Here is a 25,588-nt window from a genome sequence, read left to right as displayed (position 1 = left end):
ACTGTTTTAAGTACCAAAGTTTATAAATTACTTATAGTGGAATCATAACATATATGCATGTAACTTCACTCTATGATCTTGGGTCAGGGCACCTGGCCTCCCTGAACTTCTGTCATCATTAGTAACATGGGAGTAACACTATCTCATGGCCAGAGGCTGAAAGTACTAAAATGAACAGGCCTTAACTATTCAATGTTCAATCAAGTAGGGACATTTCAGGGTCTATGCAGCTCAAGGATTAAAACCAAAGGTCTCATCTTGGTGTTCCAAGGCCTCTCCTTCCTGTCCCCCAGGCCACCTTTTTAACCCTTTATCTCATAGCTCCCCCTAGACTACAGCCAAACAACTCTTCTCCCACTCCCTACCCCTTCACTCGATCCTGCTTAAGCTGTTCTGCTGCCTGGAATGCTCTTGCCTTCAAATCCTGTTAAAAATCTTTAGTTCTTTCTAAATCCATTTCAAGCACCACCTCTTTCCTGATGCCTTTCTTCTACTGTTGTCAGGCACTTAAACTTTTTAAAACTGGGAAGAAAAAGAGAAGTGCCAGGAGATGGCAAAGCTGTGTTTCCTGCCTATTCCCTCTAGCTTGAAATCCTAGCAGGCTGTGGTCAGGTCTCAAAACATCCTAGCATACCCATCAGAATTTCCATCCAATGAATGACCCTTAGAATATCTCCAGTTACCATTCCCAAGTGGGTTACTGTTTTACTTTGATTTCCAAGATCAGAAGAGGTATTCAGTATATGACCATTCAGGCAAATAGAGTCCAACTTCCCACTCACCTTTTTGTTATTTGAATCATGACTTTTGGAAAGACAGTTAACCTCTACAAGTCTCCAGTATCATCTATAAAATTAGGGTAATTTCACTAAGCCTGATGTAAGAAAAGAAAATCAACTGTCAAGCACCTAGCATCCAGTAGGTGATCCCTTAAGAACATTGGTTCAATCCAAAGTAGAAATGGAGAAAGAAAATATGAACTGTAACACAAAAAATAAGATAGAGGAAATAAATACAGACTGGGATTACAATAAATATAAACGGGTTAAATTCATTTACTCAGTGACATCTTAGATTGGGTTAAAAAACAGGCTGTTCACAAGAAACACACCTGACGAGATAATGAGTTATCCCTTCACTTCACCCATCCTTCCAAGCCCAAGGGTTTGCCCTCAGCCCTGCACATTGCAGACAACCCCTTGTCTTCATTAGCATGTGACTATTACCCCTTGCTCATACCATACATTGTTGGCAGTGGATTATCTACATAATAAAGATTCAAAATTCTTTTTAGGCACCAAAATTTTTATTCACCCATCTTCCTGCTCTCTTTTAACATTATAAGCATTAGTTAAACATAAACCAAATTAATCTCTTTGTTTCTGGGTTATGATAGGAACCATAGTACAGGAAGTGGAAGATCTATGTTAGCTTTTCCATTCTCTGGACCCTTTCAACCTCTGACTGTACTTCTTTTGTCCTCTCTTGGCTGTCCCTCAACAGTATATTCTAACCCCTGTAAAACAAGGAGGACTGAAAATACCAACCTCATTGTTTTGAGATTTAAGAGCATGCCCAGCACTAAGCCAAGTTCTTAAGAGTGTTCAGACTTCAACAGTTCCTCCCTACCCTCTGTTATAGCTCCATCTCATCTGTCATAGGCTGAGCAACTACTGAACCTGTAAACCAAGAACATGGGTATCAAGCCTTAGGCCAGGTGAGGGCTTGCATGGTACAGTCCAAGGACTTTATGACCACCACAGCTGACTTCCAGCCTATGGAAGGACTGACAGGGCAATTCCAAAAGCCCTACACTCATGGATCCTTGTGGGTATCTCCTGTGTATGTCCATCATGACCAGAGATTGAGGACATACTTCTTAATTTCCCTTGCCACACTTGGAACAGTATGAGGAATGCAGTGCAAGCCATAGCCTGAGTGACCAACAGCCCCAAAAACATCGATGGGGGACATTAACAAACAAATCTCAAAGTTGGTGCCATCTGCTTTTGGAGAAGAGAGATGGGACCATGGAAGGACAAACACTGAAAGACAAAGAGAAGGCCTGGTTCTCAGTAACGGTAGTGATCAGGTTTGAAGGGGCCATCACAGGGCAAGCCTAGGTACTCAGCCTGCTTGTCGGTCAGCTTGGTCAGCTTCACATTCAGCTTGCCCAGATGGGCTGCAGCCACAGCTTCATCCAGCTGGGGAGAAACAGAGAAAGACATGGAACTGGTGCCATGCTCTGGGACCACTTACCTGTATCCAGCTGCCAATAAAAGCAAAAACTATTCTGTTAGGGTATCTGCCATGTGCATTATGCATATTACACCCTTCTATCCTCACAGACAGACTCAGTGGATGGATGTATTTTTGACTGCCAGGCTTCCCTTCCTCAAGAGGGAACCATGCTGTATTCTCCCCTCCAAGTAGCCATGATGGGACCAATTACATCTCCTTCCTCACCCTCCACAAACCCAAGGAGCTAACCACAATGCTTCTCTGGAATTTATCTATAGATAGGACATATTTTCCATGACAGGTAGGGACAGGGGCTTTTCAATTCCTAAACAGAGAGGGTACCAGTTTCATCTCACCAGTGGTAAAAGGCCAAGAGATAGAGCAAGACAGAGTTCTGATGACACTGAGTCCCTGGATCCATGGCCTGAATATTAGACTTCCCTGTTATATAGCCAACAGAATTCCTTTTTAAGTTAAATTAGTTGTGGTTATTTAAAAATGTCCTTAAATTTTTTGTTCATAAACTCATAATACTCCTTCCTTTAGGAGGTAGAGCCTAATACCTCACTTTTTGAGTCACACACTTCTAGGAAGAATACAGTAGAACTGACGGTGTGTGACTTGGAAAGTAGCTCCTAAAGGTACTGCAACTTCCTCCTTTGCTCTCCCCCTGCATCACTCACTCTGGGGGATGGTCAGCTGCCATCTTATGAGGACACGTAAGCAGCCCTATGATAATACCCATATGGTGAGAAACCAAGACCTCCTGCCAACACTGGTGTGAAGTGGATGTCCCAGATGACTGCAGCTCTAGCAGACATCTTGCTGCAACCTCATGAAGAACCTCGAGTCAGTACCACCCCGCTAACCACCTGCTCTCAAATTCCTAATCCACAAAAACTGAAATAATAAATATTTATTGTTTTAAGCTAGTAACATTGGGGTTAATTATACAGCAATAGATAACCAATACACCAGTTTGAATAGGGTTTCTATCTACTTGCCACCAAAAGGATCGTAACTCACAAAAAATTGCCATCCTCCTTTTACAAATGTAGAAATCCAAGTTCAGAAAGGTGAATGACTTGCCCAAGGTAGTCATTAACAGAGCTACTTAATGACACAGCTAGGGTTTGAACCCAGGTTTATCTGTCTTCAAACCCCTAAAACATGTCTCAAGAATCCCAACTTCTGGCCCCCAAGGCAGCTTAGAACAGAAACCAAGGAGGACAGAGGCTAGGGTTAGATAAGGCCAATTTCTAATTCTGACCAGTTGTCAAATGCATAAAGGGGCCTGAAACTGAAGGGCGAGTGGTTGCATTTAGAGAAGAACTCAACCCTGAGTGGAGTTCTCACTTTCCCAGCTTCTAGCTCTGGGTGAGGCCTCTCTCTGCCTATGGGGCCTCAAGTCCATCCCATGATGGCACAAAAGCCTCTGACCACAGCCCAGCCCAGCCCAGCAAGCTTTATGTTTTCAAATAGTTTCACAACCACTGTCTCATTAGAGCCTCACAAATACCCCTTAGGAGGAGGACAGGATTTATTCTTCTATTTAACAGATGCAAAAACCAGGGAGAAGAAGACAAAGGCAGGAGCAGATCCCAGCACAAAGTCTATCAGTTCTGGAGGCCTCCAATCAGAATGAAGACCTAACAGAATGAAGGTCTCCAACTCCTGGAGTACACACCAAATCCTCCCTCCACTTGGCCTGGCCTACCCCAGAACACCCTTCCTTCTCCCTGCACCCTATACCCAGAAAGCAGTGTGTCATCATGGTTAACAACTTGGACAGACAAAAGCTGGGTTCTACTCTTGGCCTTGACAGCTGTGAGAGCAAGTTAAACCTCTGAACCTTAGTTCCCTCATTTGTAGGATGCATCCACAGCTGTTATAAGACTAGTTATATTCAGAGTGCTTGGTAAGGAGGTAACTTAGTAAATGGTGGCTGCTCTGTCACTACTGTTAATTAAGGGACCTACTCCCTCACCAATCTGTCACATGTGAGTCATGAAGCTGCCCCTAATCCCTGTCTTGGCAGTGATGGAGGAGGGAGGTAAGAATGGGGCTAGGTGAGACCTTTGCCTTCTCACTTCCAACCCTGGCCTCATTTTAAAGGCCTACCCAATCTCTCACCATATTCACAACCATATTCCTCCATTTGGGATCAGATGGAGGTTAAGTGAGACTTTTACCCCTACAAGCCTGGGACCTGGCAGGCTGCACGGAACAAGAGAGCCCTTGAGGCCCATATGGGTAAAGTATCTGGTCCAGCAAGACAGTGCCTGAGGAAGACTGGGGGAAAGGAGTTGTCTGGCGCTGGGGACAAAGACCCCAGGCCTTGAGTGGATACTTAGGCCTCTTCCTGCTTCTAATTAGTTGGCAACATCGCTTTTCAAGTAGTGGGACTACAGTGGCATCACAGCCCCTCCGGTGGCCAAAGGTTGTGACAGCAAGAGCTACTCTTGCCATTTAGCTTATAGCCTGTCTGGGCCTCAGTTTTCCCAAGTAGCAAAGCCCAGTTCACCCTGAACACTGGCAAAAAGCCATGACTAACACATAGCAATTCTGACACCTGGGAGTGGGCACATTGCACCGAGTGTTTGGATGAGCACTGGGCCTGATTCAGAGGGCCTCACTGTGATGGTCACCCTGACCACACATCCACAGTACGTCAGATGCCATGCTCAGTGTGTTAGTGGCATCATCTCATTCCAAGGACACAACCCTGCAGCCTGTAGGCTGCATTTGCCTTACAGACATGTCCAAGTTGACATACCTGGTTATTTTTTAAAACTGTAATGAGTTGCCTACATTTAAACATTAAGTATTTCATACAAAGACATTGATATGTGGCTTCTCGTGCAATGTCAGGAACTCTAGGTCCAATGGACTTACACAGCCCTCCAAGTGGTAAGGCTAAAATTTAAACCTGGGTAACTCTCATTCCAAAGCCCATGCTCTTCTCACCACCCAGCCCTGCCACTCTGGGAGTCATTTCCTGCTTTGGGCCTCCATTTCCTCCTTTATTAAAGAGGAGAATGATTTCTGTCCTGTGGAGGACCCTAACACGGTAGAGAGGTGAGCACTTTATGAACTCTGGCAAGCCCTGCATGGAGAGTCCAGGGTTGGACACATAACCTTTGGCCTGGAGTGGATATGGGAACGCACCTTCTTGGGCAGGAAGTGAACCCCGACTGGGTACTTGTCTGGGTGGGTCCACAGCTCAATCTGCGCCAGCACCTGGTTAGTGAAGGAGTTGCTCATCACAAAGCTGGGGTGGCCTGTGGCACAGCCCAGGTTGACCAGGCGGCCCTCAGCCAGCAAGATGATGCGGTGCCCATTCTTTAGCCAGTAGCGGTCCACCTGCAAGCAGACAGATCGGTGGTGAGGGCTGGTTGGGGCACTATTCCCACTGCCAACCCCTGCCTCATCCCACCCTCTTGTCCGGAGGCCTCCCTGTCTCCAACAGTGACTGTGAAGGGCCTGGACTGCCCTAGAAAAACCTCCAGCATAGGGCCTGGCACACACAATTAATAATAGTAAGAGCTGTTATTTATTAAGCAACTCTGAGCTACAGACCCCACAGATCTGCTGTGAGAATTCAATGAGCTGACATGTAAAGCGCTTGGCAGATGGCTTGGCACATACTAGTATACAGCTAAGTATTAGCCAATGTTGTTATTGTTGTTATTATTACTGCCATATACCCTGGGCTAAGAGCATACACAAACCATATACACTTGACCCTTGAACAACTGGAGGATTAGGGGTGCAGACCCTCTGTGCACTAGAAAATCCATATATAACTTGACTCCGAAAAACTTAACTACTAATAGCCTACTACTAACCAGAAGCTTTACCAATACCATAAACAGTTGACTAACATATTTTCAATGTTATATATATTATACTATATATGTTATAATATAGTAAGTTAGAGAAGAGAAAATACTTTTTTGAATTGTTGTAAATCTCCAAAAACTTTCTGAAAAAAACTGCATATAAGTAGACCCATGCAGTTCAAACCCATGTTGTTCAAGGGTCAACTGTATATATAAATGAAACCATTATGTGTGTGTGTGTATGAAATTATTGTCACTGAATCCTAATAACAACCCTATGATTTAAGTACTACTATTATCCCCATTTCACAGATAAAGAAACCAAAGTTTTGCCCAGAGTCACATACTCTGAAGTGGCTACAGCTGGAGCCTGAACAATCTGAGAACAGGTCTCATGTTCTCAATCCCTATGCTTAGTAAAAGCTGAATGCAGTGGTGCTCAACTTCGGCTGCACATCAGAATCATCTTGGGAGTGTTAAAGAGTGCGGATGCTTCGGCCTCCCTCTGAGATTCCAGTTTTAGTGGTCTTCCCTCTTCATCTCACTGCCCAGGTCACCAGTCTCACTTGCTTTCCTTGGTGGCCAGCCCACATGCACAGCCCCCTTAGCCCTCATCTGCCCACCCTGCTGGCAGGACTGGGCCTTCTCACCTGGGGCTTGATGTTCACCTTCTCCACAGCATTCTCATTCAGCCACTTGACATCAATCTCCACATCAAAGTGTCCGATGTTGCATACAATGGCATCATCCTTCATCTGCTCAAAGTGCCTGTAGAGGCGCAGGGGAGACTGTAAGGGACAAGGAACGGCCCTAAGCCTGCCCCTCCCTCTCTCCCTGGCACCTCAAACTAGCACTTACCGGCCAAGGATAATGTCAATACAGCCCGTGGTGGTAACAAAGATGTTGCCCTCCTGACAGGCCTCATCCATGGTGGTCACCTCATAGCCTGTGCAGAGACTGCGGGTCATCAAGAGGACTTTACCCCACTCTGGCCCCTGTGGCTAACAGCCAAGCCTCACCCTATCATACCCTCCATGGCAGCCTGCAGTGCGTTGATGGGATCAATCTCTGTGATGATGACGCGGGCCCCGAAGCCCTTCAGGGCTTGTGCACAGCCCTTGCCCACGTCGCCATAGCCTGCTACCACCGCTACCTTGCCTGCAATCATCACATCCGTGGCCCGCTTGATCCCATCCATGAGGGACTCTCGGCAGCCGTAGAGGTTGTCAAACTTGCTCTGAAAGGAGAGGGGGCAAAGGGGCGATGGGATCGAACTCTGGGCCCCTGCTGGGCCTTGGGCTGACCACCTCCTGTGACCTCCCCACCAGCTAATATACTCATGCTCCTTGTCCTGATCAGCCCTAAGTCCTTCTCCTTAGCTCTTCTCTGGCAGTCCAGAAGGCTTCCTAAAGTTCACTTACTAGAAGAGATTGCTTTGTCAAAGAGTCTGCTTCATTTTAAAGCTCTTGATGCTCTTAGCTTGCTGTATAGCTCTTTCCCCTTCTTTAATGTACGTATTTCCCTCAGTCTACAGCTCCTTTTCCCCCTTAAGTGAGGGCTTCAAGCCCCTAGCCCACAGCCTCCCCAGGGCCTTTCTTCAGGGGCTTACTCCTAAGCCTCTCTGGGAACCAACAGCTGGAGCTGTCACTGCCCCAACAGGCTCACCTTGGTGACAGAGTCGTTGACATTGAACGCAGGCACCTTCAGGATCCCTTTGGCCAGCATCTTGTATAGGTTGTGGACCCCTGTGGTGGTCTCCTCAGAGATGCCTCGGATGCCTAAACAAGAGGGCAGGGGAGGAGTCTCAGGCCAGGAAGGGGCTGCCCAAGAGATGGGGGCACCTCTGGGATGAGACCCCAAAAGCCTGAGAGAGCCCACACTTGAAATCATCCAAATTCCTCATCTTTGCCCCCTAAAGCCACTCTTCTTTCTGGGTTTCCATCTCTGTGACCCACCCAGTCACCCGGGCCAGCATGAAGAAGGCATCACCACCTCACCAAATCTAACGATTCTCTCTCCCAACAACTCCCAAACCCCATCCCCAGTGCCAGCACCCCATCCCTGCACCACCATGTTTTGCCTTGTCTCCCAGCCACAACCCATTCTCTACACAGCAGCCAGCAGCCATTTTTAACATGTATATATTTAGAGAATCTTTTCAACACCCTCCAATTACTTACCTTTGCTCTTAGGATCAAGCCACTCTTTTCTTTGGCCTATTACATCCTAACACATCCGGCCTTCATTAAAGCTCCAGCCACATCCTGAAATTCTCTCCAGTGAAGGAAGGTGCCATGCCAGCTTCCTGTTTCCTGAATAGTTCATCCTTTCCTGCCTCAAGCCCTTTGCACTTGCTAGCCCCCTACCTTCCACCCCACCATGCTTATTTATAACAAAACTGATTCCCTCCCGGCTGTGCCCAGCCCTGGCCTTGTGCTGTGCTTGCTCATGGAATGTCATCTCAGCCAGGTCTCCCCTGGCCGCCCCGGCCCTACACCATCAGAAGTCAGGAGGCCTGGCCCAGCAAACCTGCAGTCCTCCTTTGCCTTCTACAGAATTTGCTGCTCGAGGCACTGTGAGTCCTGCCAGACCTGCTACTTTCACATGGGCAAATAGGCCCCATCTAGACTGCCAGCACCTGTGCACCCACCCGCTGTACTCACCCGACAGGAGCTGTGGGTACTTGGTGTGGATGAGGTTGGTGAGGTCACCGCCATCGTCCAGAATCATGTTAAGGGGCTTGTCCTTGAAGTAGAGCGTCTGCTCAATGCACCACAGATACTCCTCATCTGTTTCACCCTTCCAGGCATACACTGGAGGGTAAGTGGCACATCAAGACCTGGCTTCCCCATTGGCATCTGCTCCACTGCATCACCCAGGCAGAGCCAATACTATCTCCTTCCTAATTCCCATCACCAGCCACCCCCAGCCCCTCTGAGGACTTAGTAGTGGTAAGAATACAACTTGAGTTAGACAGATCTGAGTGCAAATCCTAGTTTGGCCCTCACCAGCTACATGACTTTGGGCAAATAATTTCACCCCTCTGAGACTCAGTTTCCTCACTATAATAGCATGGAGTGAGTAAGGTGGAGGCTAAGTACAGCCCTCTGCCCTGATAAAGGTATCTGGAAATAATTATTTCCTTTCCTACCTACCTTCTGTCTGGGCCCCAAGGACTGGCCCCATGACCAGAGCTCCCACCCACAATGCCTACTCTTGGGATAGGGGCACAGCAGGGGCAGGGGCCGCATACAGTTGGGCGCAAGAGGCAATATCCAATGTGCATTCTGCACTGAAAGGACTTCAGGTCCCAGCAGTGTCCGTGGTAGGTTGCCCCAGGCAAAGAATGGCCAAAAATTACTAATAGCAGCTACTATGTATAGGGTACTTTCTCTGTGCCAGACATTACTTTAACTGCTTCATGCCCCATTCCTTTTTCCTCACTTGTGAAAAAGTCCTTCCTCTTTAGTCCTGGTCCTTCCCCAGATCCACAGGCCGGCAGACCCTAGACAATGTGTTACTGGCTGAGATGTTTTTTTTAGGATTATGTCTTAGACATAAGGAATGAAGCTAGCAGATAACAGCACTGAGCAACTAGCAAAGCTTTTAATGAGGAGTAAAAAGAAAAGGGACCCTGCTAATAAGGAGGGGCTCTGAGGGAGGATGCCGTTAAGGCGGCAGTGTCCAGGGTTTATAAGCGTGCAGAAATTTACAAGATTGGGGCCTTTTGCGAGGTCAAGCTTGGTTCAAAACAACAACACTCTTGTTTTTCAGGCTGAATTTTCCAGATATCCAGGTTGTGGCTTCTTGTCTACTACAAAGCCTTGACCCTTATATCGCTCCCTGATTCCTCTGGAAATACACCCACATCCTTCCTCTAAGGCACTTCCCCTCCTTATCATCAAGTGATTCCCAATCATGAGACCGCACCTGGCCACAAATTGGACCAGAGAGTGCTGTTGGTAGGACTTTGGATGGCAGTGGGACAAAGAGCTTTTTCCTATGGCTTACTAGGCTACATTCTGTGACCATGACTCCTCTCTCCTACTATAGGGGAAGCCTGTTGCAATAGGAGTTGGTGACGCAGAAAGGAAGAAACAGAGACTCTTCACACATTCCCATATCTCCCAGCAGCAATCAGGACTCACCTGGAATGCCAGCCTTGGCAATGGCAGCTGCTGCATGGTCCTGGGTGGAGAAGATATTGCAGCTAGACCACTGCACCTGGAAGAGACACAAGACAGGGCTGCTGATCACAGACAGCTCAGAAGTGCCAGACTCACTGGACAGGGATAAGAAAAAGCCCTGGGAGCTAAGGGTGAGAGGCTCAGGAACTGTGCCCAGCGAAGACAGATGTGACCATAGACTGGGGATGCTGGTGAGTGGACAGGGTCCAGAGCAGTGACAAGACCTGACTTATGTCTTTCTTTTTTTTTAAATACTTTTATTTATTTTTTATTCTGGTATCGTTGCTATACAATTACATGATGAACATTATGTTTACTAGACACCCCCGTCACCAAGTTCACACCACATTCCCCATTCCAGTCATTGTCCATCAGCGCAGCAAGATGTTGTAGAATCACTACTTGTCTCCTCTGTGTCGTACGGCCCTCCGCGTGCAACCCCCAACATTATACATGTTAATCAAAATGTCCCCTTTCTCCCCCCAACCCCTTATCCCTCCCTTCCCACCCATCCTCCCCACTCCCTTACCCTTTGTTAACTGTTAGTCCATTCTTGGGTTCTGTGAGTCATCTCGTGTTTTTGTTCCTTCAGTTTTTCCTTTTTCTTATACTCCACAAATGAGTAAAATCATTTGATACTTGTCTTTCTCTGCCTGGCTTATTTCACTGAGCATAATACCCTCTAGCTCCATCCATGTTGTTGCAAATGGTAGGATTTGTTTTCTTCTTATGGCTGAATAGTATTCCATTGTGCATATGTACCACATCTTCTTTATCCATTTATCTACTGATGGACACTTAGGTTGCTTCCATTTCCTGCCTACTGTGAATAGTGCTGCGATAAACATAGGGGTGCATCTGTCTTTTTCAAACTGGGCTGCTGCATTCTTAGGGTAAATTCCTAGGAGTGGAATTCCTGGGTCAAATGGTATTTCTACTTTGAGTATTTTGAGGAACCTCCATACTGCTTTCCACAATGGTTGAACTAGCTTACATTCCCACCAGCAGTGTAGGAGGGTTCCCCTTTCACCACAACCTCGCCAACATTTGTTTTGGTTGTCTTTTGGATGGTAGCCATCCTTACTGGTGTGAGGTGGTATCTCATCGTGGTTTTAATTTGCATTTCTCTGATGATTAGCGATGTGGAGCATCTTTTCATGTGTCTGTTGGCCATCTGAATTTCTTCTTTAGAGAACTGTCTATTCAGGTCTCCTCTGCCCATTTTTTAATTGGATTGTTTACTTTTCATTCGTTGAGGTGCGTGAGCTCTTGATATATTTTGGATGTCAGCCCTTTATCGGATCTGTCATTTTTTGAATATATTCTCCCATACTGTAGGATGCCTTTTTGTTGTACTGATGGTGTGCTTTGCTGTACAGAAACTTTTCAGCTTGATATAGTCCCACTTGTTCATTTTTTCTTTTGTTTCCATTGCCCGGGAAATATGTTCATGAAGAAGTTGCTCATGTTTATGTCCAAGAGATTTTTGCCTATGTTTTTTCTAAGAGTTTTATGGTTTCATAACTTACATTCAGGTCTCTGATCCATTTTGAATTTACTTTTGTGTATGGGGTTAGACAATGATCCAGTTTCACTCTCATACATGTAGCTGTCCAGTTTTGCCAACACCAACTGTTGAAGAGGCAGTCATTTCCCCATTGTATGTCCGTGGCTCTTTTATCGTATATTAATTGACCATATATGTTTGGGTTAATGTCTGGAGTCTCTATTCTGTTCCACTGGTCTGTGGCTCTGTTCTTGTGCCAGTACCAAACTGTCTTGATTATTATGGCTTTGTAGTAGAGCTTGAAGTTGGGGAGTGAGATCCCCCCCACTTTATTCTTCCTTCTCAGGATTGCTTTGGCTATTCAGCGTCTTTGGTGATTCCATATGAATTTTTGAACTATTTGTTCCAGTTCATTCAAGAATGCTGTTGGTAATCTGATAGGGATTGCATTGAATCTGTATATTGCTTTGGATAGGATGGCCATTCTGACAATATTAATTCTTCCTTAGCCAAGAGCATGGGCTGAGTTTCCATTTGTTAGTGTCCTTAATTTCTCTTAAGAGTGTATTGTGGTTTTCAGGGTATAGGTCTTTCACTTCCTTGGTTATGTTTATTTCTAGGTATTTTATTCTTTTTGATGCAATTGTGAATGGAATTGTTTTCCTGATTTCTCTATCTGTTAGTTCATTGTTAGTGTATAGGAAAGCCACAGATTTCTGTGTATTAATTTTGTATCCTGCAACTTTGCTGAATTCCGATATTAGTTCTAGTAGTTTTGGAGTGGAGTCTTTAGGGTTTTAAATGTACAATATCATGTCATCTGTAAATAGTGACAGTTTGATTTCTTCTTTACCAATCTGGATTCCTTGTATATCTTTGTTTTGTCTAATTGCTGTAGCTAGGACCTCCAGTACTATGTTAAATAACAGTGGAAAGAGTGGGCATCCCTGTCTTGTTCCCATTCTTAGAGGAAAAGCTTTCAGTGTCTCGCTGTTAAGTATGATGTTGACTGTGGTTTTATCATATATGGCCTTTATTATGTTGAGGTACTTGCCCTCTATACTCATTTTGTTGAGAGTTTTATCATGAATGCATGTTGAATTTTGTTGAATGCTTTTCAGCATCTATGGAGATGATCATGTGATTTTTGTCCTTTTTGTTTATGTGGTAGATGTTGTTGATGGATTTTCGAATGTTGTACCATCCTTGCATCCCTGAGATGAATTCCACTTGGTCATGGTGTATGATCCTCTTGATGTATTTTTGAATTTGGTTTGCTAATATTTTGTTGAGTATTTTTGCATCTATGTTCATCAGGGATATTGGTCTGTGATTTTCTTTTTTGGTGGGGTCTTTGCCTTGTTTTGGTATTAGAGTGATGTTGGCCTCGTAGAATGAGTTTGGGAGTATTCCCTCCTCTTCTATTTTTTGGAAAACTTTAAGGAGAATGGGTATTATGTCTTCTCTGTATGTCTGATAAAATTCCATGGTAAATCCATCTGGACTGGGGGTTTTGCTCTTGGGTTGTTTTTTGATTACCGCTTCAATTTCGTTGCTGGTAATTGGTCTGTTTAGATTTTCTGTTTCTTCCTTGGTCAGTCTTGGATGGTTGTATTTTTCTAGGAAATTGTCCATTTTTTCTAGGTTTTCCAGCTTGTTGGCATATAAGTTTTCATACTATTCTCTAATAATTATTTGTATTTCTGTGGGATTCATCATGATTTTTCCTTTCTCATTTCAGATTCTGTTTATGTGTGTAGATTCTCTTGTTCTGTTAATAAGTCTGGCTAGGGGCTTATCTATTTTGTTTATTTTCTCAAAGAACCAGCTCTTGGTTTCATTGATTTTTTTCTATTGTTTTATTCTTCTCAATTTTATTTATTTCTTCTCTGATCTTTATTATGTCCCTCCTTCTGCTGACTTTGGGCCTCATTTTTTCTTTTTTTTCCAGTTTCAATAATTGTGACTTAAGACTATTCATTTGGGATTGTTTTTCCTTCTTTAAATAGGCCTGGATTGCTGTATACCCTCCTCTTATAACTGCCTTTGCTGTGTCCCACAGAAGTTGGGGCTTTGTGCTGTTGTTGTCATTTGTCTCCATATATTGCTTGATCTCTGTTTTAATTTGGTCATTGATCCATTGGTTATTTAGGAGCATATTGTTAAGGCTCCATATGTTTGTGAGCCTGTCTGTTTTCTTTGTACAATTTATTTCTAGTTGTATGTCTTTGTGGTCTGAAAAGTTGCTTGGTAGAATTTCAATCTTTTTCAATATACTACGGCTCTTTTTGTGGCCTAGTATGTGGTCTATTCTGGAGAATGTTCCATGTGCACTTGAGAAGAATGTGTATCCTGCTGCTTTTGGGTGTAGAGTTCTGTAGATGTCTGTTAAGTCCATCTGTTCTAGTGTGTTGTTCAGTGCCTCTGTGTCCTTACTTATTTTCTGTCTGGTAGATCTGTCCTTTGGAGTGAGTGGTGTGTTGTAAGTCTCCTAGAATGAATGCATTGCATTCTATTTCCTCCTTTAATTCTGTTAGTATCTGTTTCAGATATGTTGGTGTTCCTGCATTGGGTGCATATATATTATAATGGTTATATCCTCTTGTTGGACTAACCCCTTTTTCATTATGTAATGTCCTTCTTTATCTCTTGTTACTTTGTTTTGAAGTCTATTTTGTCTGATACTAGTATTGCAACACCTGCTTTTTTCTCCCTATTGTTTGCATGAAATATCTTTTTCCATCCCTTGACTTTTAGTTTGTGCATGTCTTTAGGTTTGAGGTGAGTCTCTTGTAAGCAGCATATAGATGGGTCTTGCATTTTTATGCATTCTATTACTCTGTGTCTTTTGATTGGTGCATTTAGTCCATTTACAATTAGGGTGATTATTGAAAGATATGTATTTATTGCCATTGCAGGCTTTAGATTCGTGGTTACCAAAGGTTCAAGGGTAGGTTCTTTACTATCTTACCGTCTAACTTAACTCTCTTATTAAGCTATTATAAACAGTCTGATGAGTCTTTATTTCTCTCCCTTCTCATTCCTTCTCCTCCATTCTTTATATGTTAGGTGTTTTATTCTGTACTCTTTTGTGTTTCCTTTGGCTGCTTTTGTGAGTAGCTGATTTTATTTTTTGCCTTTAGTTAGTATTTGGTTGGTCTGCTTTCTTTGCTGTGCTTATATTTTCTCTGGTGATGTCTATTTAGCCTTAGGAGTGCTTCCATCTAGAGCAGTCCCTCTAAAACACCCTGTAGAGGTGGTTTGTGGGAGGCAAATTCCCACAACCTTTGCTTGTCTGGGAACTGTTTAATCCCTCCTTCATATTTAAATGGTAATCGTGCTGGATATAATATTCTTGGTTCAAGGCCCTTCTGCTTCATTGAATTAAGTATATCATGCCATTCTCTTCTGGCATGTAAGGTTTCTGTTGAGAAGTCTGATGATAGCCTGATGGGTTTTCCTTTGTAGGTGACCTTTTTTCTCTCTCTGGCTGCCTTTAATACTCTGTCCTTGTCCTTGATCTTTGCCATTTTAATTATGATGTGTCTTGGTGTTGTCCTCCTTGGGTCCCTTCTGTTGGGAGTTCTGTGTGTTTCTGTGGTCTGAGTGACTATATCCTCCCCCAGTTTGGGGAAGTTTTCAGCAATTATTTCTTCAAAAAAACTTTCTTTCCCCTTTTCTCTCTCTTCTTCTTCTGGTACCCCTATAATGTGGATATTGTTCCTTTTGGATTGGTCACACAGTTCTACTAACATTCTTTCATTCCTGGAGATCCTTTTATCTCTCTCTGCATCAGCCTCTTTGTGTTCCTGTTCTCTGATTTCTATTCCATTAATGGCCTCTTGCACCTCATCCATTCTGCTTTTAAGTCCTTCCAGAGATTGTTTTATTTCTGAATTCTCCCTCCCAAGTTGATTCTTTAGCTCTTGCATATTTCTCTGCAGGTCGATCAGCATGGTTATGATCTTTATTTTGAATTCTTTTTCAGGAAGATTGGTTAAATCTATCTCCCCAGGCCCTCTCTCGGGGGTTGTCTGGGTAATTCTGGACTGGATCTAATTCTTCTGCCTTTTCATGGCAATAGAGGTAGCTGTAGGCATGTAGTCCATGTGTCAGCTGGGAGAACAAAGTCCTTTCCTGCTTGTTGGTCACCTTGCCCTTGTACGCTGCCTGTGTCGGTTACCTGCAAACCTGGCGCAGCCTCCAGATTAATCCCCTAAGCTGCCATGGGCAGGGTTGCCATCAGGGTAGCCCAGAGCCCTGCGGGGAATGGCAGGCACGCCTGGTGTGTTCTCCTGCAAGAACAGCGCCCCTTCGTGCCTTGCCCCAGTTTCCTCTGCCTGTGCCAGGCATCTGCGCATCGGCGGCAGCATCTGGGTCTGGTCCGGGCGGCTGCATGTAGGGAGGAGATTCTGGGCAGTTGCTGTGGGTGTTTTCACTCTCCGGCTGCTTGGCTGCCGTGACGGGACCGCGTAGGAGGGGGAATGACTGGCAGGCTGTTTATTGCCGTGGTGGGCTTCGGAGCTGCACTGTCTCCCAGCAGTCTAGGGCGCCTGTAGTTCCCCAGGATTCCCAGTCTGCTGGGCTGAATGTGCTGGTACGCTTCCGTCCAGCTGAGAGGCCCCTGTCCCTTTAAGACTTTCAAAAATCACTCACTTTTCTTTTGTCCCAGGGGCACTAGCTGTGGAAACCCACTCGCAGGTTTTACTTTTCTGTTTTTCTAATATCCAGCACACCATGCAATGCATGTCTGTGCTCCCGGTGCAGATTACTAGAGCTGGTTATTCAGCAGTCCTGCGCTTCCATTCCCTCCCCGCTTAGACTCCTTTCCTCCCACCGGGGAGCTGGGGTGGGGGGAGCGCTCGGGTCCCAGCGGGCCACGTCTTGTATCTTACCCCCTTCGTGAGGCGCTGAGTTCTTGCAGATATAGATGTATCCTGGCTGTTGTACTGTATCCTCTGGTCTCTCTTTTAGGAATAGTTGCAGTTGTTGTATTTTCAAAAACATATGTAGTTTTGGGAGGAGATTTCCTCTGCCCTACTCACACTGCCATCTTGGCTCCTCTCCCTGACTTATGTTTTTAAACTGGTGCTGTGTGAAGGGGAAAAGGTTCCCCAAGGAAACAAGAGGACAAGTGAATAAGATGTTGTTAAGGGTTCATAGAAGAAATGAGATGGTAGCAGTGGAGGTGATTATAAGCATACTTTGAAGTTTGAGCTTGCAGTATTTGCTGCAGGGTAGGTTGCTGGGGTGAGGGAAAGAACAGTGAGGGACGATGCAGAGTTCTTAAACTGAGAGAACCTAGAAGGCTGTAATTTCCATTTGCTTTACTGGGGAAGGCTGTGGGAAAAGGAGGGTAGGAAATTGTTGAGTTTGTTTGGACATGCTGAAACTGAGATGTCTATTAGATCATTGAGTGGAGATGACACATACACTGCAAAATATACAAGTCTGGAGTTCTGGGGAGAAGTCCAGGCTAGCATACATATTTGGAAGTCATACCATATAGACAGTATTTAAAGCCATAAAATCTGATCATCGAGTGTGAATGTGGAAAAGAAAACTGAGTCCAAGGACTGAGCCCTGGTATACTCTGTTGCTTGGTTTTGGCTGCTCTGCCCTGTACCCCCTTTCAGAAACCATCTTGCACTGAGACTCCTGAAGTGATTGGAAGAGCTGCCAATCACTGGTACACATCACTCAGGCTGAACCAATCAGGGCATACTACCCTTCTGGCAGCCATGATTGGTCCAGAGCAGTCACAGATCTGTTCTGAGCAGAAACAGTTTCTGAAGATAGTCAGAAATTATCTTCCCAGTCAGAGGAAAAATCTGCAGAATGGTCACCACAGAGAGTGTCAGCATGATGACAAGGCCAGAGCCCCTGCTGGGCCTGAGGGGGCACCACATTTGACTTCCCTGCCCCACACGGGCCCGCTGCAGGCCTCACCTCTGCACCCAGGGCGATGAGAGTCTCAATGAGGACGCCGGTCTCCACCGTCATGTGCAAGCAGCCAGCAATGCGGGCGCCCTTCAGTGGTTTGGAGGCGGAGTACATCTCCCGCATGCGCATTAGGCCTGGCATCTCGTTCTCTGCGATGTCCAGGGCCTTGCGTCCCCAGGAGGCCAGGCTAATGTCAGCTGCAGGTGGAGGATGGATGCAAGTTCTGTGAGCCGCCTCATGCCACCAACCACAAAGCACTGCCACTCATTCATCCACTTGTGGATTCAAAACACTAGGTTGAAAATCCTACCATTTGCAACAACAAGGATGGAGCTAGAGGGTATTATGCTTAGTGAAATAAACCAGATGGAGAAAGACAAGTACCAAATGATTTCCCTCATTTGTGAAGTATAACAACAAAGCAAAACTGAAGGAACAAAACAGCAGCAGACTCACAGACTCCAAGAAGGGACTAGCAGTTACCAAAGGGGAGGGGCTGGGGAGGGAGGGAGAAGGGAATTAAGGGGTATAATGATTAGCACACATAGTGTAGGGTGGTCACTGGGAAGGCAGTATAGCACAGAGAAGACAAGTAGTGACTCTAGCATCTTACTATGCTGATGGACAGTGACTGCAATGGGGTGTGGGGGGGACTTAATAATATGGGTGAATGTAGTAACTACTATGTCACACATGAGAAACCTTCATAAGATTGTGTATCAATGATACCTTAATAAAAAAAAATACTAGGTTGAGCAATCTGGTTACTACACTCTCTCACTCATTCAAAAGGATTTATGGAGTCAGGGTAGTCAAAAATAAAGACATGGTCCCTGCCTAACTGCAGCTTTACAGCCTTGTGGGAGAAACATTCAATCGAAGAATTGCACAACTACATGAAAGTTACAAACACAGGTAAGTGTCCCTTGAAAAATAACTCTCAGCCTATATATCCTTCCCACCATTACCCTTTCCACTGCCACCTGCCAACCTCCTCATTCACTAAATATTTTAGCTCCCAGCTCTCCATCTTCTAGGTCATCACTCTTGGTAACTACAACACTCCTAAATGGTATTATCTAACATCTTAGCCTTGACACAGTTCCTTGATCTCCTTGATATAAAAATGCTTCCCCATTCCTGATGTTTCCACGTGGAAGGAACTCATCTGTGTAACTGACACCCTTGGCCACTCTCTGTCCCAGGGGAGGTGGAGTGACTTGTCTGATTAGTAAACTTGGGAGGAATAACTGGGCATGCTCAGTTCAGCTCTCCCTTCTTTAGCAAGCAAGCAGCAGCCAGCCTGCAGAAGTGTATTTTTCCACACAGACCACCTACCAAGGCAGGCCTTGCCTATAGCTGGTGGGTAACTGTTGAATTTGGGGATTCAGTTAGCAGGATCACTGGACTTCCTCTGGCTTTGATGTTATCAGTAATATTATTAGTTATTAGTAATGAAAGTTATATTTTGGCCCTACCATCCCAAACATCTCAAATTTATCCAAATTCTCAGGTAGGAAAGGATACAAGTATGAACTTTCTCACTATCTCAATATTGTTCTCAGTAATAATCTCGCTCTCCCTCCCTTCCCTGCCATACTAGCTCATTCCATAGGTCAGTGTTTGCAAACTGTTAAGAGTAAATCTCCTTGGAAATCATTTTCAGTAAGTAGGTCAGGATGGGCCCTGATTTTTATCCTTAGGGAGGCTTATATCTTGCCAATCTCCCAAGTGGGTGGTGGATGGGAAGGAAAGGACTTTGGAGAACTTAATAACAACAATAAAACCAAGCAAATCGGACTGCTTCCTAATGTATAAACAATCTCAGAGATGAAATATTTCTCTCTGATGAGCAGTACTACTCCCATCCTGCCTCCCCATTCACCCTCCACCCCACCCCTACCCACCAAGGCAGGCCATCACCAATGATACTCTCCCTTGGAAAACTGGATTTCAAGCAACCAATTCTGTCCATGATGCCGGGGGTTCTTGTTCACAAAGCTGAAGAATGAGCTTCACAAACACTCAAGGTAGGAGAGCAAGGTACAGGCTTTTATTTAGAGATAAAGTGAAAAGACAGAGCTCCCAGCTCACTCCAGGACGGGACAAGAGAGTCCAGGGTGGTGCTTGTCTATGGGATTTTATAGGCAGTTGAGGATTTTTCAAGAACATGGAAAAAAAGCTTAGGGGTGTGGACTTATTAATTGGTCCTAGGATATTTACAATTAACTCGATACAAGTAACCTCCTGCTCTGTTGATTTCTCCCTGAGAAACCAGCATCTTGGTCTGGGGGCCTATTAAACAAGGCCAGCTGCTCAGCCCCCAAGGTGGGCTGGGGCATTGTTTGCTAAAGAGTAAGTTAAGTGCAATCTTATCTTTAAGGTGCAATCCTTCCTGCCTTCCCCTGTGTTCTGGCTGGGCCTGCAGGCTAAATTAGTTTGCCCAGTTTGTAAAATCACCTCAGCAGATCCGAAGGAGGAAAGACAGCACATAGGCCTGGGCCTTTTAGCATGTTAAAGTGAATCTTACACGTGATTATAAATGATTAGCATGAAATAAACATGTGCTACTCTTCTTTATCTGGGGTACACCAATTGATCTCACTGAAGAATGACTATAGAGCTGAATGTTTAACACACAGTTCTAGTAGGGGGTTTCCTTGCATGTAGTTACATTGCTCTGACTGCAAATATCCTGCCTTGCTTTTTCCGGAGGCCCTCACCCTACTCTGACTACACCCACCCACGGTCCCTCTCTCAGCCATGTACCATCTTTTCCAATCCTCTCCTTCTAAAGCCCCTATTCCTATAAGGCTACGGCCAGTCAGGTCAGAATCTCTAATCCATTAATCCTACCTAATTCCACTGTCCCATACCACATCCCTTTCATGTTTTCAACTTCTTCCTTCCACAGTTTAAGATTACACTGTCCCCTCTACCCTCTTGGGCACTGAGAACTCTTGGTAAAACTTCCACCCTGATTAAGCTCAATCCAACACTGCACCTAAGCCAAGCCACTGATCCCAGCAGGAAGAAAATCACAACCACACTAAAAAGGTATCATTTATTAAGACCACAAATCTCAAAGGATACTCCAGCAATCTATTACATTTTCTTAGTAAATTTACTCTCCTTTTTTACTCTCTCTGAACTTCTAACACCTTTCCTCATCAACTGACAAACTCATTTCACAATTCATTGAGAAGAATTCAGAACTATGCCGCTCTCCCTCCATGGAATCGACCTGTCCTCCTCACTGGAGCAAACAGGGCATTTTTTTCGTTACAACAGGTGACCTGCCTCTCATCTGCAAGGCCTGGTCCTATATCCTTTCACCTCCTTGAAGACTTCACTACTCCACTGAAACTGCTCTTCTCTAGGTCTTCAAAGACCCTCCTGATCCCCACATCTAATGTCAATTATCTTTGTTCATGTTTCTGCAGCACTGATCCCACTAATTACTCCCTCCTTCAGAAATACCACCTTTGCTTGGCTTCTGCCTGTCCTGTGGTTTTCTTCCCACCTTCCTGGCTCCTCTTCCTGTAACTGACTCTAATGTCTGGAAGCCCTCAGGGCTCCATCAGCTCCCTCTTGTCCAACTCTTACAAGATGAGCTCATCCCATTTTATGGCTTTAAATACCTCCTTTAGGGCAATGACTCCCTCGCATTTATCTCCAGCCCAAACTTCCCCCTGGAATTTGAGACTCACATAATTAAACTGCCTACTCAGCATCTCTACTCGGATGCCCGATTCGATCGACTGTGTGTCAAGTTTGAACCCTTATGACTCCCTGCTGTCCCCTCCAAACTTGTGACTCCTCCAGTCTTCCCATTTTAGGAAATGAAACCACCATTTGACCAGTCACTCCACTCAAAAACATGATCTCTTGATTCCTGTCTTCCCCTTTCACCCCCTTCCAACCCATCAGCACATTTTTGGCTTAATATCTCAAATATATAAGAACTCCAACCACATCTCACCGCTTTGAATCACTGGAGCAGCCTCCTCACTGGTCCCCCAAATACAGTTCTCCCCCCTCAGAAACTAGAGGAAGAAGTTTTTTAATATTTAAGTTATATCACCCACACTCTTTTGCTAAAGTAAAAAAAAAAGCTCCATTGGCTCCTTACCCATGAATAAAATCTGAACTCACATGGCCTTAGGCCCCCCACTACATGATTGCCCACTCTTTTTGCCTTACCTCTCCACCCTTTTCCCTCCAGCTCTCCACCCTGGTTCCCTCTCACTAGATTCTCGACCACACTGGGCCTCCTTACTGTCTGTGGATGAGTTGACCGCATTCCCACCTTGGGGCTTTAACCCAAACAGCTCTCTTACCCTGGACAGCTCCTCCCCAAGCACCTGACAGTACCTGGAACCCAATAGGTGCTCTATAAAAACCTGGAAGCCGGAAAGAACTTAGTATTATTCCTGCTGTAGGAACAGTGGGTACACCACGGTGACTCTAGTAAAGTGAGTAAGATGAGGAGTCAGGATTTTATTCCCAGTGATGTGGGACACCTACAGAGTTTTAGGGGAGTATGGAGACCAGACTTGTCTTTTTAAAAGACCCCTTTGGTTGCTTGCTTCATGTATCTGTGGAACAGGAGACTAGGGAGATCTTTGAGGAGGGAGATCAGAACTGAGGTGGTGGCCATGGAGATAAGAGAAGTGGGCACATCTCCACACTTATAAAAGACACTGCTACTACACTATCTGTATGTATGTCCACCCTCATCCTTGAGTCACCTTTGTATCTCCAGTGCCCAGTGGAGTCTGGCACAGAAGAGTAACCAAATGTTCACTAACTGTCTGTTGTTAGGACTGAATGGAGAAGAAGGTCCATGAGAGGGGCAGGCACAAGACAGGGGTCATAAAAAAGAAACAAATCTGGACCTAGTCCAACTCACAACACTCACCAACTGGAGGAAAGGGCCCAGAGAGAGGTTTGCCCCAGGTTCCACAGCCAGTCAATGGCAGAGGTAAACCAGTGGCCAAGCGGGGTTAGAGTAGAGGCCCTTCTCAAGCCTCCTGAGAGGGACCCAGCAGGAATGGACAATCGGTTCTGTCACATTCTTGTAAGCCCCTCCCACATGTCCCTCTAGTTAAAAATAACTCCTTCACTGCCCTCAAGACAGCTGTGCAAGCTCCAGATTTTTCCATGGGTCCCTCAACATCAAGGGCACAGGAGGGTCTGGCACTCCAAGTTCTGGAGATTTTGGTACCCAGGGGAAATGAGGACCTGCAGAGGCTGCAGGAACACCTGTCCCAGGACAAACCAAAGAAATAGCAAGACCCTTTCTAAGCCTCAATTTCTTCATCTGTAAAGTGGGAATAATCATCCCTAACCTTGCTATGAGCCCTAAGAATTAAAGATGCCATATGGGTATGGTTTGGCACAGTACGCTCTCCTTGATGGGGATTTACTTCCTTCCAACCCTATCTAGCCAAGCTCCCAACTTCCATATGCAGCCTTATCTCCTCCTTTGCAATTGGAAACTGGACATCTCTCCACAGTATAAGCCCAATTCCAGGTCTGCCACTGATGTAACCCTGACTTAACCTTTCCAGGCTTCATTTTCATCAGTGGGGGGCCAACAGTCCACCCTGGCTGCTACCTGGTAAACTATTGATAAGCTACTATATCCACGCAATCTTTGCAAGTCACTTCCTATTAGATCCTCAGTTTCTTCTATATGATGGGGTAAAGTTCACCTCTAAATATCGTTCTGTAAACGTATGCAATTACCAGGTACCCCACAAATGTTGATGACCTCCGGGTTTCATGGTATCTCGAACTTGCTTTAAAAACCGCTAGCCAGACTGAACTGGTTTTTGCTGAAAGTTAACTTAGGGTTGTTGCAAGTGTGTTCACTTATATTCAGTGGTGAGAAGGTGGGCTCAAGAGGCCTACACAGGCTGGGTTCTTATCGTGCTCCACCATCCCGCAGCTGTAAGACTGTGGGCAAGTTAGCTTTATTCCTGTGTCTCAGTATACCCGTCGTAAAATGCAAAAATAATAGTTCCTACTCTAAAAAGCCTTTGTAATAAAATTAATTACTCTAGAATAAGGGTATAAGGTGGTGCCCATCCCACCGCTAACGCCCAATAAACGTTATATCAGTATATCAGTTTCAACCCGTAGGACAGCAGGACTTTTCTGATCACTACAGATTTTCTTCGGGATTCTCTGCACAACTGTCCCCGTTCGCTAGTGGTTGAGTAACGAGCCCAAAGTCCCCGGCCAAGTGAACTAGTGCCAGCTTCGGGCTCACCCTCCAGGCCTCTCCTCCTCCGCCTTAGGGGATCCAGTGCCCTCGCCTTCCCCTGTAGGCGGCCCAGGGTGGGGCACTCGCTCGAGACCACCCAGCGGGCCAAGGAGGCCTGGGAGGCACGCTACGCACTCTCCGCCTGCCCCCAGTTCGTGAAATTAGCCGCAAATTGGCGGCTCCGCAACCCGCGCCGCTGCACCGGGCCTCGCGGGGCACGCCGGGACTTGTAGTCCGCGGTCGCCTCCAACAACCGGCTCCCTACGACGCGAGAACTCCAGCCCCCAAGCGGCCGCGCGTTGTCAAGATCGCGCCAAGCCAGAAATTCAAGGGGTCCTGAGCGCCCCGACAGGGCCCCTGACAGACACCTAACAGACGCGGCCAGCTGCGGGCTCTGCAACTCACCGACTTTGTAGGGCAACTTGTCCGACATGTTGGCGGCGCGTAGTGATGGCACAGGCGAGGAGAACCGGCCCTCAGGCCGGGATCAGAAACCGTGCTGGCGGCGGCGAGCAGGATTTGCGCGTGGCGCCAGCGCCTTTAAATATCGTCCTCCTGTTTGCATATTCATAAGCCCCGTTGGAGGGGAGCCGAGCGGTTCGGGGCGGGGCCCAGCGCGCGGGAGCAGGGGCAGGAGCGGGGGTGGAACGGACTCGGCTCCTTGAGGTCAGGGTTTACCTGGCGCCCTCCTTCGACCTCCCCCGCTTGGTCCCGATAGGAGCTCGGAAAGAGGCCTGAGAGCAAACCCAAGGCCTTTCTTTCTTTCATTCGTTAGTCCGTGAATCCAAAGCCAAAACCCAGTGGAACTGAAATTCTAATCAGTGAATTTCCCCGAGTCGCAATTTCCTTACCTCCCGCACAAGATGGTAAGTAAAATTGCTGTGTGTCCCGTACCTAGCACATCCCGGATGACCACTATGAGAAGCTTAGGTAAATTTGCATGCCTTTTACTACTTTTACGACATGTGTATAAATTGTTAAACATTTCACAGCATTCTTTGTGTTTAAGACCTTTATAGAAATGGTACCATGCTGTACTTACCGTACTACAACTTGCTTTTTTTTCTGTCAAAATTATATTTGTAAGTCATGCCTATAGGTCATATAGTTTGAGTGTATGCTGTTTGCTGTTCCGTAGCATTTCATTGTATACATATGTGATTATCTCTTCTGTTTGCTGATACTCAGATTGTATATAGTCGTGTCTCGTATGCATACATGACACAATAAAGATTTCTGTACTTGTCTCTTAGTGCCCATGAGTGAGTGTCTCTGGGACATAAGTGTACCAAGGGGTGGAGTTCCTGTGCTGAAGATACATTTTTAACTTTCCTAGATATTGCCAAACTGCTTTCCAAGCTACTTTTACCATTTACCCTCCCACCAGCAGTATCTGAGAGGGCCTGTTGCCCCACACCTTTGTCATCAATTGTCAGTCTGGCATAAATTTTTATTGAACTGATGGATGTGAAAATGTATTTCCTTGTGGTTTTAATAGGCCACCTGAAGACCCTTTAACATCTCTCAAGGAATTCCCCCACCCCTCACCTCCTCCCCGCTGTGGTCCATCTCCTTCCTCCCCTTCTCAAACTTTCAG

The 25,588-nt window shown here is 45.6% G+C and overlaps 1 protein-coding gene across 1 annotated transcript; it reads right to left on the bottom strand.

Annotated features, from left to right (window-relative positions):
• Positions 1-1,284: 1,284 nt before the first annotated feature.
• On the bottom strand, positions 1,285-24,546 carry AHCY (adenosylhomocysteinase). The gene is made up of 10 exons (XM_017677514.3): positions 24,397-24,546; positions 17,727-17,917; positions 10,232-10,307; positions 8,747-8,896; positions 7,749-7,861; positions 7,113-7,320; positions 6,942-7,029; positions 6,734-6,851; positions 5,410-5,604; positions 1,285-2,204 (listed from the first exon to the last, which is right to left on the bottom strand). Exons 1-10 carry the CDS (start codon positions 24,422-24,424, stop codon positions 2,073-2,075), a joined length of 1,299 nt encoding a protein of 432 aa, XP_017533003.1. The 5' UTR covers positions 24,425-24,546; the 3' UTR covers positions 1,285-2,072.
• Between the last annotated feature and the right edge of the window lie 1,042 nt (positions 24,547-25,588).

The sequence above is a fragment of the Manis javanica genome, chromosome 5 (genome assembly GCF_040802235.1).
Source record: "Manis javanica isolate MJ-LG chromosome 5, MJ_LKY, whole genome shotgun sequence".
Lineage (NCBI taxonomy): Eukaryota > Metazoa > Chordata > Mammalia > Pholidota > Manidae > Manis > Manis javanica.
This window is presented reverse-complemented; position numbering and strand designations above follow the sequence as displayed.

Coding starts and splice junctions, on each gene's coding strand:
- AHCY (XM_017677514.3), bottom strand. CDS start 24,424: ATGTCGGACAAGTTGCCCTACAAAGTCG. Junction 7,030..7,112: donor ACTGCAGGCTGCCATGGAGG/GTATGATAGGGT, acceptor GTCTCTGCACAG/GCTATGAGGTGACCACCATG. Junction 2,205..5,409: donor TTCACTTCCTGCCCAAGAAG/GTGCGTTCCCAT, acceptor GTTTCTCCCCAG/CTGGATGAAGCTGTGGCTGC.